The following is a 17928-nucleotide window of genomic DNA, read 5'->3' on the forward strand; positions in this document are numbered from 1 at the left end:
TAACCGGTATTGTGTCCTTGCATAATATGCTTTAATGCAGTCTTTAAGGCAAAATATTGCCTCAACTGTGTCAGGTGCAAGGCATGACCTCTGTTCTTCAATAATTCTTCCAACCTCGCTAAATGCATGCTCCGAAGAGATAGAGGAAACCGGAACCAATAGAACGCCCTATGCAAAGTGAGCTAGCACATGAAGAGTTCGTTCTTTCTCTTTCCACCACTCAAGGAGATCGAAATTTTCACCATCCAGTGTTCGATCATGTTTTGTGTGATTGGTGTTGAGGTAATGGTTAAGCTCTGCATCTGGGTTCCAATTTGACCTACTACCTGATGAGGAGGCTTGTTTCTTGCCCCTGATCTTCTTCCACATATTCATTGCACTTGATTTGCTTGCTTTTTTTGTGGGGTTTCCTCAGGCACCTGATGAGCAACACTTAGCTTAGTTTGGTACAGACGGAAAACCTTGAACAACTCATCTTTAGCATGTTGATAAGCTTCAAAATAATCAAGACTCATTGCATCACCTATTGATAGAAAGCAGTCTCCACAACCTCCAACTTTTTACGATGATCAAGTATCAAAGCAAAATAATAAAGGTGTGGAATAGCAGTGAAGAATTTGAGAAATTTTTCTTCCATGGGTTGAACAACAGAAGCTAAAACTCTATCATGTCAGTTTTTTTGAAACACAAGGGACAATTTCCAAAGACATTCAAGCACCTTACAAGAAGTACGATAGTAAATTCTAGATAGCAGGACTGTAGCTTTATAAAAAGGCTTTAGGAATATACGCAGACGTGTTGCTATGTTCCATTCTTCCTCAGTAAGAAGCAAAATCTCACCATCACCATCCTTATCAATATCATTATTTCTAAAGTGCAATGAATTGATGAAAACAGAAATTATTTCCTCATACCCTTTCGGTTGACGCAACATGAGGTATGTTGTGTTCCACCTATGTTTCACGTCAATGCCAAGCATCCTCACAAGTTTATTCTTTGCTCAAGAATAGTCCCGGAATCTCTCCTTCATCACTGATTGACTCTCAATGATAGAAACAACTTGACGAATCTTTTTGAGTAAATTAGTAATAATACTAAATCCTGCATAGACAATAAATTCCTTGTCACGGATGCATTAAAATTGATAAATTATTTGCACTAAAAAATCTATAAATTCTCAACGACTCCTAATACCTGCTTGCACAATCAGGTTGATGATGTGGTAGATGCATCTCTAATGGATAACATAACCTCCAATGTACTTTGCAGATTTGGCTCCAAAATCATCATGGCCGTTGTATTTGCTGATGCATTGTCAAGAGTAATAGAAACAACCCTAGATTTTAAATTGAATTCTTGCAGTACATCTAGTAGTATGGTAGCAGTGGCTCGTCCAGTATGTGACAACATCATTTTAAACCTTATAACCTTCTTATTTAGTGTGCGATTATTGTCAAGATAATGCATGACAATAGTAACATAAGAGGTTCTTTGGTGCTTGGATGTTCAAATGTCAGATGTCACAACAAAAGAAAAACGAAGAGTACTGAACGAGTGTTTCAACTCATCCAACCTAGAACGATATAACACAATAATATCGTTTTTGGTGGTTTTCCTTGAAACTTGGGTGTACTGTGGACAAAAAGCATTCCGGACCATCCTCTCAAATTTTTGCTTTCACCCATCCTAATTGGTAGGTCCTCCAAAACTATGTAACGAGCAATTTTCATCTTGAGCTACTCATGGCTCATAGGTCCATGTACTTATAGAACCGTCGGGTCAGAAGCTCAGTTGCGTCTACCTTGCTCCCACCATTGCTTTATCCTTAAGGTGTGTCAAATATTGTCGGTTGAGATGTCCTGTTCCTGAACTAGAAGATGCAGACAAAGTTTTCCCATAATGTTTACAAGTAGCACGTGTTACAAGTTGATCGTCCACCATTACCTTCATTTTTTTGAAGTGCCGCCAACACTCCACTCTCCGTGCAGATGGTGCAGATAGCTTGGCCTCGCCTCCCGGCATGGGCAAGACCATGTCGTCGTTGGCCTCGGGGATGGGCTATTCCATAGGATCATCCCCATGTCCCTCCAGACCATCCATATGGCGGTCATCCATCCCTTAATCATCCATACCCGGGGATAGTTGGCGATGATCGACCGACCTACGGGAAGGATCAGGCGAGCCTTTGCGGGGTCTCGATGAGGTCGACCTCCGACGAGTATCACCCCACATTTTTGTTGTGGGAGGGAAATAACTATATTGCTTTTGCTTTGTTTATTTGTGCTGCATTTTTTATTTGCTGGGAAGAAGAGGAGGAGGAGGAATTTATAGAACAAATTGCCTTCATGAGCTAGTTGTTTCTAGTTACACTTGCACATAGACACACCACAAAACACACTTGCTGCCTGCTGGCTCCACGGAGACATAGACGCACAACCAATGGCCATGCGCCATGCCCATGCTTCTCTGCCACCAGGCGTCCCATCTCCATCTCAATCCAAGGCAGGCGCTACCCTGCCACGGCGTCTTGCGGTCGTGGGCTCGTGGCGAGGCGGCGAACGGTGATGCCAGGATACGAACGGACAGCAGCGGGGCAGGGCAAGAGCAACCGAGCAAGGGAATCACAAGTACTAGTCCGAGCTCTCCGTTTGTCTAGCGGTACATCGCAGGTGGTGTCCGACGCCGCGCGACGCTATGGCTGCGTCCGTTCGGCCATCAGCCGTCCCCATCCCCGGTACTCGACCAGTCGACCTCACCATGACAGTAATGGACTAGTGGTAGCGACGCCTCGATTCATTGCGCCAATGCGGAAGGGAATCGCCGGACACCATCGCATTCTTGCAGGAGAAGCTTTGAGCATCTCGTAGAGATGTAGACTCATACGCGCATGTGACGGGTGGCCAGAGATGCTCAGATGCGTCCTAGACCTGCGAACTGCGGTGCCGAGCTTGTTGCCGGGGCCCGGAACGAGATGCGAAGCGAGAGGAGGCACCGAGCATGCGCGACGACGGAGGCACGGGTCACGGGCGCAACGAAGACGAAGGGATGCCGCTAAGCTTTGATGCCGATGTGCTTGCGCCCTAGTGGCTAGGCCTGATAGGCCATTATCGTTGCCATGGGCCATCGGTCGTCGTGCCTACGGGCCGTTCGCGTGTCGTGTCGGCCCAAGCACGGCCCACTAGTCGTGCTGTGCCGTGCTATGCCGCTCGTCGTGCCCGTTGTCTAGGACCAGGCACGGCCCACATACGGGCCGTGCCAGCCCGGCCAATTTTATGGGCTGTGCCGGACCGTGCTTTCTACGGGAAGAGGAAGGAGAGAGAGGAAGAGAAAGAAGAAAATGAGTGAGAGAATGACATGTGGGTCCCACATGATGTCTTATTAGGATAGATCATGTCAAAGCACCACGTCAGTGAAACCACTCTTAAAAACCGTTAAAGGAGTTAAATTACACCGGTTTTTATAGTTAAGGGTATCAAGATATCCGGTTTTGTGGTTTAGGGATATGAATGAGGTTGGAGCTATATTGTGAGGGAGTCAAAATGGACTTATTCCCAGTATGAACACTGCAATCCTACTAGCTGGGCCGGTGATACGGAAGCAGAGAAGCACCCGTCTTGATGGGCCGCGGTTTGATCACGCCAACACCCAAAACAGGCCGAAATGCAGCCCACCAGTTCAGGCACAAACGATTAAAACCAACGCACGCCGTTGGATCTACCAATCGTCTCATCGGACGGATCACAGCGAACTCCGGCAGCTTCCGCAATACCCGTTCACGTGGCTCGCCCGGGCCGCGCCAAAGCTTTTCTCCCGTGGCCCACCCACGGTTGCCGGGCAAGAGGAGGGCCCCGCTCGTCATCCACGCGTCTCAGCATGGACCCACCTGTCAGTGTCACGTGATCCCCCGCGCGCTTCGAAGCCCTAGCCAAGTACAGAAGCCACCCCCGCCGCCGCCTCACAACCTCACTCCCCCTCGCTTCAATTCTAATCCCCCCAAACCCCCTCCAAACCCTAACCCTACTACGACCTCCCCTTCCTCCGCCGCCGCCACCGCCACCGCCACCGCCACGTCCAGCCTCCGGTCGCCTGTTCGGATCGAAGCGGTGAGGATTCGCGCGTCTCCTCCTCCTCCTCCTCCTCCTCGCGTTCTCGCCTTCGATTCGGGCCGTCTCGTGCGTTTCCCTTCGCGTTCTCTGATTTTTTTTCCGGTTTTTGGCGCTCTCGTTTTGCAGATGTCGTCGGACGATGAGGTCAGAGAGGAGAAGGAGCTCGACCTCTCCTCCTCCGACGTCGTCACCAAGTACAAGGACGCCGCCGATATCATCAACAGTAATAAACGCCTCTCGATTTTACCTTTGCTATTACTGTCGTGCTCGAGTTCATTATTGTCTGCTTTTTGCCGGGTAATGGCGGTGGTTTTGTTATCCGTAAGCACGCTAGGGAAGTTTATGCTCTGTGTTGTTAGCGTTACCTTGTCTTACTTAGGGAAGTTTATGCTCTGTGTTGTTAGCGTTACCTTGTCTTACTTGGGAAAGATTAGCTACGGGAGTTTAGCTGTTTTATTTATGGACTATGTTTTGGTAAGGGAAGAATTTCTGTGATGTAGACGATTTACACGGTTTGGATTCTAGTGTTAGTTTTAGCAGCTTCGTTGAAGAGTAATATGCTTTCTTTCTAGGTTAGTAGCATGCTCTTCTTCTGTATTGTCACTGGCTTTCTATTCAATGAGTGCAATATTATGTCTGAGTCTCTGCCTGTCGAGAAATCATGTGCATAGCCACAGAGCCACTCACTGGATTGCACAGGGATGTGCATTTGTGTTTAGCCTTGTGTTCTGATGTCTGGTGTTATCAGAATCACTAGTTCCTCCTCTACGTTCTCCCGTCCCTCACTCCGCTATTGTTGCTCTTACATGTATGAGGTGATTATTCTATGTTTTGTTGAGGGGAAAATGGTGCTCTGTTATCCAGGGTAGATTTGCCACAGGCTTTGTTTTGTTTTGTTAGCGTAGCCGTCTTTAGCTATTTAGTTGAGCCAAAAAGGTTGTTTTTTGCTAAGATATTTGTTTTTGCCCAGTTTGCAAGTCTGATATGTGATGTTCATAGTTAGGTAGTATCAACTCAATATAAGTTTCAGATATCATAAGTTGAGAGGAGTTGAGTAATATGTGTTAAGATAGTTCCCTTCTTTCCTTTGTCCATTCAATTATGCTGGCACAGTGCCAATATCATTTTGTTCTGCGATTGTGCCTGAATGCCAAATATGTTGTCTTCTATGGTGATACTAGAATTGTAGTGCTAAATTGATTTTTATTGGTGAACAGATGCTCTTAAGTTGGTAGTGTCTTTGTGCAAGCCGAAAGCCAAGATTGTTGACATCTGTGAGAAGGGCGATTCTTACATAAGAGAGTAATGCATCTAACTTTGTGTTAATGCTCTCTCTCTCTCTCTCTCTCTCTCTCTCGTTTTACTGATTACTTATTTTTTTTCTTTATTGATATCAGGCAAACTGGCAACATCTACAAGAATGTGAAGAGGAAGATTGAAAGAGGTGTTGCTTTTCCAACATGTGTATCTGTGAACAACACAGTCTGCCATTTCTCTCCGCTAGCCACTGATGAGGCAGTCCTGGAGGAAAATGATATGGTCAAAATGTATTGTGCTGTTCTCACCTTTTCAACTTGTTCTTAGTCTACTTTGAGCCTTAATGATTCTATTTTCATTTGACAGTGATATGGGATGTCATATTGATGGTTTTATTGCCGTGGTGGCTCATACACATGTTATCCATGATGGAGCAGTCACTGGGAAAGCAGCAGATGTTCTTGCTGCTGCCAACACAGCGGCAGAAGTTGCTCTGAGGCTTGTTAGACCTGGGAAGAAGGTGCATTGAAAAGTGTTGCTTTATTTACTTGCTCTCTTTTTGCAATTTATGCTGTTCACATTTAGTGTCTAGGTCAACTGTGCACACAAATGTTGTGCTTGTTTCTCTTACTATGCTATTATGTTTTGCTAGACACACAAAAACTGTTTGGTAGTGAGCTAACCTGTATGTCTTCTCTGCAATGAATTAATTCAGTTGCATGCCTTTGGTTTGTATTAGAATGCTGATCTTGCCAGTAACAATTTTTCTTTTGCAGAACAAGGATGTCACCGAAGCGATTCAGAAAGTTGCTGCTGCTTATGACTGCAAAATTGTGGAAGGAGTTCTCAGCCATCAGCTGAAACAGTTTGTCATTGACGGTAACAAAGTTGTACTTAGTGTGTCCAATGCTGATACGAAGGTGGATGATGCTGAATTTGAGGAAAATGAAGTGTATGCAATTGATATTGTCACCAGCACTGGAGAAGGGAAGGTGAGAATAGCTGCTTTTGTTTGAAGGATTGTCTTCTGTTTGCTTTTTTTTTTTTTACATTTTTTTTTAATTACGACGCACAGCCCAAGTTATTGGATGAGAAGCAGACCACCATCTACAAGAGAGCTGTAGACAAGAATTATCACTTGAAGATGAAAGCATCTAGGTTCATTTTCAGTGAGATAAGCCAGAAGTTTCCTATCATGCCCTTCACTGCTAGGTTGCTACAATAACGCTTACTTCAGACGCACCTTTTTGTTTACTATATTGTAACTTGCATTTTGAATTGTCACAGGGCATTGGAAGAGAAGCGTGCACGCTTAGGTTTGGTGGAATGCATGAATCATGAATTATTGCAGCCGTACCCTGTCCTTCACGAGAAGCCAGGTATACATATCATCGCTCTAGGTGTTGAATACTGTAGAATTTTGGCAATTGTTCTGCCTTGTTTTTTTATGAGATAAGCCTTGGGGCGAGTACAAATCTGTATCCTCCTTTTGAGATTATTTGTGTTTATTTGTACAAACCGCTTCTGTTGATTACTGCTACATGCCATATTTCTCGTTTCTAGTGGTTGTATTAATAGTTGGTTCTTTGTGCAGGCGACCTTGTTGCACACATCAAGTTTACTGTGCTTCTGCTGCCATCTGGTTCACAGAGGGTAACATCGCATTCACTTCAGGAGTTGCAGCCCACTAAATCCATTGAAGACAACGCTGAGATCAAGGCATGGCTTGCTTTGGGGACAAAAACAAAGAAGAAAAGTGGTGGAAAAAAGAAGAAAGGTTTGTCCTGTTCTTTGTAACACAATTTTACTGGTTTTTTTGTATTTAAGTTGCCTCACCTGGATGGAACCTTCAACTCACCTAACTACCATTTTGTCATCTACAGGTAAGAAAGGAGATGCAGCAGAAGCAGTGCCTATGGAGGAGGGTTCAAATGATGCAAACAAAGAATAACTGATTGTTCTTTTGAATTGCTTCCGTTAGTTTTGTACTTGCTCCACTGCATCTGATGCTATTATATCACATTCAGTTGTGGAAAATCGAGTACTTTTTCAAACTTCCTGGGAAATGATCCGTCCTGCTGCACACTCATTGTCACATGAAAGCACAAAATGATGATTACCTATGATGTGTGTGATTGTTGGCCTTCTTTGCTGCCTAACTATGAGTTAAATCTACTGTCGAGGTATGGTGCGATGTCCGGTATTTTGGTACATAGAGGTGGCTGCAGCTTCAAATAATGTGATGAAGTAATTGCTAATGGTATTCGATGCAAATGATAGGTGCTTTATCTATTTCAGTATTTGCGTTATTTTGTTTATGAATTCACACGAGTTGTCACTTGTCAAGACGCTGTCGGAAAAAATCACTTAGTTGAAAAGTGTTAAGTGCAATTTTTTAGATATTGCATTGGTAATTGTTTAATTTTCTCTTTAGGACTGACGAGGAGTCCGTTGATCTAGTTGAGACGGGCATAATTCTTTCATCATCTTTTCTTTAGGATTGAAGAACGTCAGTAGCTCAGACAACCATACATACCAATTCTATGTTCATCTTTTCTTTTGGAACAAGAGGCTTTGCCATTCATTTCTTGCATGTATTCGACGCAGGGAGGGACTTCCCTAAACGGCTAATAAGTCATCAGTAACCGTTTAGGAACCGCTACCAATGGTCGTCCTTATGCTGGTGGATAACTAAACATCGTCCTTATGCTGGTAGAAAACTAAACAGAATCTATTTCACATGTTAATCTTTCTTCCCCACTAGAATACAATCTCACACCCTCGTACGAATTTGTCAACCCATGTAGTGCAGGTACACACTTCACGAAATTTTTTTATTTATACATTTTTTTTATTAAAATATTTACAAAAATAATTTTTATATTTCAAAAATTTACAAATCTAATCGTGTGCCGCCCTTTGGGAGTGCCAAAGGGTGGCAAGGGATCTAAATGCAAATTTTCCAGCACAACTTGTTAGCTCTATGATTTTACAATTTAAAATTATATTATATAAAGTCAGATGAAATAAAACTTTATATCAAAATTGTAGAGCTCAAGGAGATCTACAAAGTACTTTGTAGTTAACAACTTTTTCATTTAATATGTTTTAGATATCCAAATATTCGTTACAAAATATAAAACATATTTTAAAAAATCTCAGATCTACATTTCAAACAATATTGAATGGAGATAAACTTTATATAAAAGTTGTAGATCTTAATGAGATCTATATCTTTGTAGTTTATCACTTTTCCATTTAAAATCATTTAGAGTATCGAATAAGCATTATTAATTTTTAAGCAATTAAAACCGATGGAAAGGGTTTGAACACAAATAAAAATTTTGCATTTAGGTCCCTTGCCGCCCTCTGGAAGGGCGATTTTTAAAAATCGCCCTCCCAAAGGGCGGCAAGCGATTAGATTTATAAATTTTCGAAACAAAAAATTAATTTTGTAAATATTTTAATAAAAATTGTATAAATAAAAAAATTCCACACTTCATTATATAGAATGTGTCACATTCAATTCTAGATTCGTTTTTTATGTGAGAGATGGAGTATCCACCACACATCTTTGACGTTGTATGGTTGACTTCACTATGGTGTAGGGGAGCAAGAGAGGTCACCAACTAGTGCTTGGTGTGGGAAATCAGGCATGGGAGCTTGTCGAAGATATGCTGGTGTGGCCAAGGTGCTCGTTGTCATGGTGTGGGCTCGCATCAGCCAATAGCGGTACAAGTTATAGCGATGTGGCATGCCTTTCTTCTCTAGTGGGGAAGGGAGGAGACCGATTTCTTGTAACTGTTGGGTGGTTGGCTCAGAAGGAGAAGCCAGAGATTTAGTCACTGAAGATGAGGAAGAAGCTAGATCTAAGTAGGTATATTTTTTGATTTTTTTTTATGGTTGAGCTAATATATCTTGATGTTTCACATGTGTTTGAAAAAGGTTTTAACTGGAGGTAAAACGATGTTGCATTTGTTTGAAATATGTACAATTTTACGATTTTACGATTCTTTTGATGTTTGTTTTTGATGTTTCACCGATGATAGGAAAATGTCTCAACTATGTTTAGGCAATGTTGTATTTTTTGCTACAATTTTGTCTAGTGATGAAATATTTCTATATAAAGTGATGAAACAACTGTCAATTTGCCGTTGTGTCCCACTTTACCACACACACTAATATACTACTTCATAAAATTATTTTTTTTGTTCGATTATCGAACGTTGGAATTGAACATTGGTTGAGGTACTTAGTGATATGGGAAGTGCGACATGTGATTAGCGCATGATCAAATAAGTGTATTATAAATATGCAAAATGGATTCATTTGGTTTCTAAAAATAACTTCTATAAAGTTTTTTTTAAAAAAAATACACTCTCCATCTCAAAATATAGCAAACTTCTAAGTTCTAAAATATGTCCCAAAATAACACCTAGCTTCAAAAGTGCACTTTTTACTATGTAATATACAAATCCTACCCTTGCCTTGTTTTCTATAACAAGCCAAGACATATTAATGCGGGGTAGTATAGTTGTTTTTACCCGCCTCCTTAATAATTGTGCTCAACTCTAAAAATTACGTAGTACTATATTTTAGAGCGGGTGAAGTATTGTCTAGCAGCTTGAGACTCACGATAAACAAACCAAAAGAGAAGGTCATTCCAATAGCCAAAACAAACGATATCTGAATCTTATAAATACGAGGAGCGCTCCAAATTTATAATTTGAATCTGTATTGAATGGTTCTATTAATATTAATATAAAGCTCAAGCGGAAACATTAGTGCCATGGAGTGGTCAAAATTAGCCATTGCTTTGCGTTTCTAAATATCTGCTTACCTTACCATCATATACTTCTAAGTATCGTATTGGTAGCGATGATCTAGACCATTATTTATTATGCTCTAAAGTTCAGAATCTACATAGATTTTTGGTAAATAATAAAGCTAAGTATTAAGTGTTACAGAGTATACCTCCATCCCACGATATTTAAATGGAATACAGTGATATACTCTATCTGTTTTATATTATAAGAGGCTTTTGATTTTTTTTTTCTAAATCAAACTGCTTACCAAGTTTATCGAATAATGTAGCAGCTCTTACAATGTTCCATTAAATCGAACATTGAATATATTTTAGTTTTATAGTTTTATGTTATTTGCTATTAAAAATTGCTACATTTTATTACAAATTTGGCCAAACTTATATAATTTAGACTTCAAGAGAGTCAAAATAACTTGTAATATGAAAAGTTAGACTTCAAAAAAGTCAAAATAACTTGTAAGATGAAAAAGAGATAGACAAATGTTTACTATGGAGTATATGATACTCCCTTCGTCCTATAAAATCAACTTCTGACTATGTATCTAATTTATATCCATACTTAGCTAGAAGTTTGTTTTCTATTGATAGTGGGAGTACTACCTCTGTCTCAAAAGATATAATGCTAGCTTTTGAAATTACATTACATGGAAAGAAAGCTACTTAGATAAATGGTTGGGATTACAATGGACAAGAAATTAGAATAAAGATTGATTGTAGGAAAAACAATATTTCATTACCATTTATAAAAAAAGAATAAATTTCACATAGACCCAAATATTATGTCTAAATTGCACAAAACCACACGAGTTTTTGACACGTTACATATAACTCCAGGTATTATGGCCATAAAGTTTCACAAAACCACAATATTAATCATTTTAACTTTGATTTACCATGCTTTTAAGTTCTACAACCACATCTCAAATTTTGATAAAGGAGTACGTCAATTTGATATATGAGACTTTAGGACCATAATATCTAATGTTACGTGCCACGTACCAAAATCCATGTGATTTTGTCTAACTTGGATCATAATAGTTAGATAGGGTTTTATGAAATTTATTCTTAAAGAAATTAAAAAATTGAGTAAGTTATAATTATTATTTTTATTACGGAGGGCCTAACAAAAATTACAAAAACAAGGGAAATTAGTACAGTTGTTTTTTTTAGCCCCGGGCCGGCGTAGGTAACACGCAGACCACCTGGCGGGACCCACAGCAGCCGTGGCCCCAGCCTCCCCGCTCCAACCGGGCCCCACCCCACCACCGCTGGCGGTGGCGGCGCCTCTCCCGTGGCTAACAAAAACCCTAGCGCGCCGCCCCCTCCTCCTCCTTCTTACCACCAACCTCTCCCCCCACGATCGCCCTCCCCCCCGAAACTTCTGGAACCGAGTGCAGCAGACGTTAGCTCTTCTCCTCCGATGGCGGACAAGGAGCCCGTCGTGGACCGCCCCGAGGACGAGGAGGAGGCCTCCGCCGCCGCTGCCGCCGCCGCGGGCGGCGAGGAGGAGGACACGGGCGCCCAGGTCGCCCCCATCGTGCGGCTCGAGGAGGTCGCCGTCACCACCGGCGAGGAGGACGAGGACGTGCTCCTCGACATGTGAGCCCCCCCGCCGCCGCCGCTTGCTCTCTCTCCTCTTCTCCCCTCTCTTGTAGCTCGTGTGCTTTTTTTCGGTTCGATCTGGTGGCGCTGATCCGCGCGATTGTTTGCAGGAAGGCGAAGCTTTACCGGTTTGACAAGGAGGGGAACCAGTGGAAGGAGCGGGGGACGGGCACCGTCAAGCTCCTCAAGCACAAGGAGAACGGCAAGGTCCGCCTCGTCATGCGCCAGGCCAAGACGCTCAAGATCTGCGCGAACCACCTAGGTTTCTCCCCAAACTAATTTCCTCCTCCGAATTTCCCCGCCTCTCTCTCTCTCTCTCTCTCTCTCTCTCTCTCTCTCTCCTCTTCGGGGGAGGATTGGTTCCAGATGTTGCAATCGCGGTGCCTGTGTAGTATAGATTCATGTGGCCCAATAACCTCGTTGCTAAGGCTTTGTGTCGTCTTGTGTGCAGTTGCTTCGACCACGAAGATGCAGGAGCATGCGGGCAGTGACAAGTCGTGCGTCTGGCACGCGGCGGACTTCGCCGACGGCGAGCTTAAGGAGGAGATGTTCGCAATCCGGTTTGGCTCTGTCGAAAGTGAGTTGTTCGCTCCCGTCGTCTCTGGGCTAATTTGTTCTGTTGTAGTCGTATCTACTATGTAGCGTGGTTATCCTTGCTTGGTAGTATTATGTTGGATCATGCCGTTTGCTTTTGTTCATGGTGGCAATAGTAGTTTTCCTATCTGAGATTCCGTTGAACGTTGATGGGTTGCAATTTTTGCTTAACCAAAGTTGTGCTTAAGAACATGTTGAATTGGGGGTACTTGTGAATCTATTGGTTGTTTCATACGATGTTTCTATGAGGAGTGTTGGATAGCTAACCTTGAAGGATTTTCGCACGCTTTGGATCGGATGGGTGGGATAACATAGGGGCACCAATTCCCCTGGTCTTCCCTGTCATTACAGTTTTCATCTAATTTTTACCTTAATAATTATTGAGATTTGTCATGTTCAATTTTAAGATTCTGTTATTAGACCCTATGAGGTAAACTGGAGATGGGACACCATGATGTCTCTCTGTTTATGTTGCTACTTGCTAGTCATGTGGAGAACAATCTTACTGAAACTTAAAATGTACAGAATAATAATGAACTAGACTGGTCCATGATATTTAACATTCTGTTTACCTCATGTTTTGTTTTTTACTCCCTCCGTTTCACAATGTAAGTCATTCTAATATTTGCCACATTCATATTGATGTTAATGAATCTAGATATATATATCCATCTAGATTAATTAACATCAACATGAATGTGGGAAATACTAGAATGACTTACATTGTGAAACGGAGGAAGTATGTGGTAAAGTACACTTGATATGTATAATTCCCAATGTATATTTTTGTGTAGCTATCCAGGTGCACACTGTTGTGGTAGAACACAGGTTGTTTGCTCTTGCTGGCCATTGGCTTCTTTAGGCACTATTGCGGTAGAATGATTTAGGTACACACTGTTGTGGTAGAAAAAATAGGCTTTCTTTGTGTTAACACATTTTTAGCAGTCGTTACAGATTACATTCTTTCATTCCTTGTCTGTAAAGGTGAAGTAGTGAACTTTGTAACTTTCATGTGTTTGTGGGGGCATCTTTTTCTTGAATAGTACAATATAATTTTTGCCATTAGTAATGAACGTGTTTATTATTATGTAGCTACAACATTATGTCTAGTAGCATCTGCATGAGCAGCATCCTCTTCATCTACTATGTTCCATTTGTTGCACATATTTCATTCTGTTATTTGAATCTTCTGAAAACTATCTGAATTTAACTGACTAAGATTCCTATCATATAATTCCTAGATTGCAAGAAATTTAAGGATTTGGTTGAAGAGATTTCGGAATCACTTGCAAAGACAGAAGGCAAAGAAACCGAGGAAGATTCGTCTGCCGCTGGCCTTCTGGAGAAACTCAGCGTAACTGAAAAGAAGTCTGAGGAAGTGGCGACAAAGGAGGAATCGACCGAAGCAGTCAAGGAGACTGACACCAAATCAGCTGCCACCTCAGAGTAATCAGCAGTGTGTTACCTCCAGAACACTAGTGCTCGGTGGGAAGGGTAAGTTTGTCAGTGCTTCCCGTCTATGGAAGTTAAAAGTCGTTAGCCATGAGCTATGTTGAGAACATTTGGGCAGAGTCGGAAGATGTCAGGGTCATCTTTACCTATTGGGCGTTCACTTGTTATTATTTATTTGTTTGTGTATGGTTTCTGCTTAGAGTCGCAGGTTGGCTTTTGGATCAGGTCTGTTCGGATCTCGCTTTTATCGAGAACACGAAATGTAGTCCATGAGTAGGACGAGTTGGAACGTTTTGGGTCCGAGTTACGAGTATCTTGACAGCAAGATGTTTATGGATGCGTGCTATTCATATAAATTACATGATACCATGTTCAACTCTAATCCAGTTGCTATGGGAAAGACGATATTTCATTTCTATGTCCAATTTGTCATATTTCTATAAGGTCTTCTCGTATATACTCCTGTTGGTTTGCTCACCATAGCTGCTGTCCAGCAACTGTATATCTTTTTGTCGTCGTAAAAATGTAAAATCCTCCGGTTGATTTGCTTGCCATAGCTGTTGTCCTGCAACTGTACAGGAAAAATGTTGTACGTAACAGTGGTTTTTGAAGTATATTTACGCGTTAGTGATTCACGATTCACGTGCACATTAAAATTTGGATCCTTTTGGTTTAGTTTCAGAATAATTCATATTTTTCTTTTTTTATTTGGTAAAATATTGATGTTGTTCAGAAATATATAGGCTGGAGCTAGATAAATGTGTTGATTTATGTAGCTAGATAAATGTGTTGATTTATGTTATCTACTCCCTCCGTCCCAAAAAAAAACTCAATCCGACTCCTTTTAAGACAACGAAAGTCTAGATTCATATTTATGTAGCTAGATAAATGTGTTGATTTATGTTATCTACTCCCTCTGTCCCAAAAAAAACTCAATCTGACCCCTCCTAAGACAACGAAAGTCTAGATTCACATTTATGTAGCTAGATAAATGTGTTGATTTATGTTATCTACTCCGAAAGTCTAGATTCACATTTATGTAGCTAGATAAATGTGTTGATTTATGTTATCTACTCCCTCCGTCAAAAAAAAAACTCAACCTAACCCCTTCTAGGACAGACATGTTAGTTTGTGTTAGTGTCTTAGGCTCAGTTCTTTTTCTTCAACTCTAAACTTAAACTTCATTGTTTTTCATTAACACACTTTGAAACTGTGTTTTTTAAAAAAGTTTTCTGTATAGAGGTTGTTTAAAAAATTCAAATAAATCTATTTTTAAGTTTATAATTATTAATCTTAATTAATCATGTGCTAAAGAGTTTTTTTTTTTTGCCTGTGCTAAAAATCTAAGAGAGGACGTCGCCAGATCACGTGGTAAGGGCGCATTCTCGATGGATGATTAACGACGGAACTCAGTTTACGAGGATTAGTCGAAAGCACAATGTCAATTAAGAAAGTTTTAAAAATTACAGCGATAGTAAGAGCTTAAAAAACGTACTACGGTGCTATCGATAATCGATAAGATGTTTGCCACTGAGGACATGATAATCCATAGCTTTGAATTGCTAAATGGAATAAAAATACTTACATTGTATCTTAGAAGTGAGAAATAACAAAGTAAACAATACATAAGAGCAAAGAATAGAAAACTAAGCTTTGATCTTCTACTGCATGATGAGCCCTGTCACACCAAGAACCGCACTGGATCGATCTTGAAACGCAGCCCTAACATGCATTCTTCATCCATGATCCATTCACGGATTCACCTCTAACTTGCTCTTACTCAACTTTGCCCATATCATCATATAGATCCATTCGATTCAAAACCAGGCCCCTAGAGTTTTTGCTTGCCAACTCATCTAGTATCAGACTATCAGATAGAAGCCCCCCGCCCCAATATAGTGCTATATGGATGAGATTCAGGTAGAAACATCTCAGATCTAGCAAAACTTGAGACCCTAGATACCGTGTTGCATCCCAACCATCACTGGCATTGCCAACCAACCTTTTGTTATTCGCCGGTTTTGCAACTCACTACAGCCGTCTAGCTCAGCAAAATTCAACCGACTCTAACCCTTAGGCCAGATCAAACTACCGTTGTTGCTGTCAGCAATGCTCAAGTCCATCATCTTCACTTCTTGTTGCAGCCACCTCACGTCCAAAGAGTACTTTCATGTGATGTTTTATAACTAAAGGCGATCATATGCTACAAAAATGTTATCCTGAAAATTTTAATTCGTAAGTACATGAGTGATGTTTAACCTTGTAACTTCTGAATTTTCCAAATATTAGGTTTAGATTTGTTCAGTTGATTGTAAAGTTTTGCAGTTGTTACTGAAGGTGCACTTAAACTCCCTAGTGGGTTTTGGTGATTAATGACAAGGTGGTTAAAGGGGACTAACGTGTTTATCAAGTTTATTCACAGGAGTTTAATCCCAAAGCAAGTTGTGATGGCTAAGAATGCAAGGAGACCCCCCAATTTGAATGTTCCTAAGTGCGAAAAACACCGAAGGTGATTAGACTAGGTTTTTCTCTTTCGAAATTGAGTTTAGGAAAAACCGTACTATTAAGAGGGGTTTCAAGTGTGGTTCTAGGGTATACAAAGTGCTCTTAGTCATTTCCATGAGTCAAAATATTTTTGGAATCATTTTTGAAAAATGATTTTTCTCCCCGGGACAGAGAGGGCTACTCGGAGGTTCTGGCCGGAACTTCCGGGCGCCATTTCAAAAGCAAAAATTTCCTAAGTGCTGCCCGGAAGTTCCTGGCACTTTTGCCCGGAACCTCCTGGCAGGTTTCCAGTTCAAACTTGTGAGTAACGGCTAGATGACGTCACCTAGCCGTTATATATATGGATTTCGTCCCCAGGTCACCCTTTGGCCATTCCACTTCAGCTCTTTCATGTTCTAGGGTTTTCTAGCCACTCCCAAGCTTCCTTTGCTTCCTCCACTCAAATCTAGAGCCTATCTTGTGAGATTGAGATATTAGATTAGAGTATAGGAGTGTTTTGGAGATGGCTTGAAGATTAGGTTTGATTGAGCACTTTGGATATCTTGTGGGCTGTCACTTGGGCTTATTACTCTTGGAGATCTTCTCCTAGATGGTTAGGTGTCGCCCGTGAGTTTCCAAAGATCTTGTGGATGTCCCGGGAAAGTTTGTGAATGTTTTCCTCACCTCCGCAAGGAAACGAGGTAAGTGAGTAAAGATTCTTGTGCTGAGTTTTCAGAGGTTGTCCTAGGTAGAGCAACTTGCACTTGTGGTCTTTTCTAGAAGGAATTGTGAGTTGGATCTAGGTGGTCACTCAATTCTAGAAAATGACCTAGAAGTGTTGAGTTGAAGGATGTGGACTTCTTCTGGGATCTTTGCATAAGTGAGGCAAGGGGTTAATCGAGACCCGGCTCTCTTGAGCACCTCAACGGAGAGTAGGATCCGTGTGATCCGAACTTCGGGAAAAAATCGCCTTTGTCTCTCTTGTGCATGATCTGTGTTTAAATCTGCTGGTATCTTGAGATTTACATCTTGTGCAACTCTGTGCCTGATCGTCTCTAGCTAGGACCTGTTTTACTTCCCTATTTCGTTTTTTTCTGTTGCCCGGAAGTTCCTGACTCAAGAACTCCGGAAGTTTCGGGATACTCATCCTGCCCGGAAGTTCCGGTGTTCATCACCAGGAGGTTCCGGGTCCTATCAATTTAACCGCTACGATTGTTGAGAAAATTTCAGAAAAGCCTATTCACATCTCTGCACATTCAGTTACCTTCATAGATTCATGTTGCCATTGCTATATCTTGCATCTGCCATTGTTGTTCAAGACCTTATTAAGCATTTCATTAATCATGTAGAAAATTAACCTGATAAATCAAATAAAATGTATTAGTGATCCATTTATGCAATCATGATAGAAAACAACAACTTCGATAAATATCGACTAACTTCATTGAAACATTTCTTTTTAGACAACATGTATTTTACAACTTCATGGAAATATAACCATTAAAATTTTTGTTTATAAGACAAAACCTTTTATCTACTGAGTTGGTCACTCGGGTCCATCCTGATATTTGTCTTTTGTGTCCTCTAAAAGAAAATATATTTTCATTC

The 17928-nt window shown here is 41.2% G+C and overlaps 2 protein-coding genes across 2 annotated transcripts; both read left to right on the forward strand.

Moving 5' to 3' along the window:
• Positions 1-3956: 3956 nt before the first annotated feature.
• On the forward strand, positions 3957-7486 carry LOC127774798 (ERBB-3 BINDING PROTEIN 1). Its single transcript, XM_052301089.1, has 10 exons — positions 3957-4103; positions 4233-4329; positions 5324-5408; positions 5504-5653; positions 5730-5883; positions 6140-6355; positions 6439-6575; positions 6651-6742; positions 6958-7140; positions 7247-7486. The coding sequence occupies exons 2-10, from the start codon at positions 4233-4235 to the stop codon at positions 7312-7314; spliced, it is 1182 nt and encodes a 393-aa protein (XP_052157049.1). The 5' UTR covers positions 3957-4103; the 3' UTR covers positions 7315-7486.
• A 4021-nt stretch (positions 7487-11507) lies between these two features.
• On the forward strand, positions 11508-14254 carry LOC127774866 (ran-binding protein 1 homolog c-like). The gene is made up of 4 exons (XM_052301158.1): positions 11508-11787; positions 11901-12052; positions 12242-12367; positions 13626-14254. The coding sequence occupies exons 1-4, from the start codon at positions 11609-11611 to the stop codon at positions 13832-13834; spliced, it is 666 nt and encodes a 221-aa protein (XP_052157118.1). The 5' UTR covers positions 11508-11608; the 3' UTR covers positions 13835-14254.
• The last annotated feature ends 3674 nt before the right edge of the window (positions 14255-17928 follow it).

The sequence above is a fragment of the Oryza glaberrima genome, chromosome 5 (genome assembly GCF_000147395.1).
Source record: "Oryza glaberrima chromosome 5, OglaRS2, whole genome shotgun sequence".
Taxonomy (NCBI): Eukaryota; Viridiplantae; Streptophyta; class Magnoliopsida; order Poales; family Poaceae; genus Oryza; species Oryza glaberrima.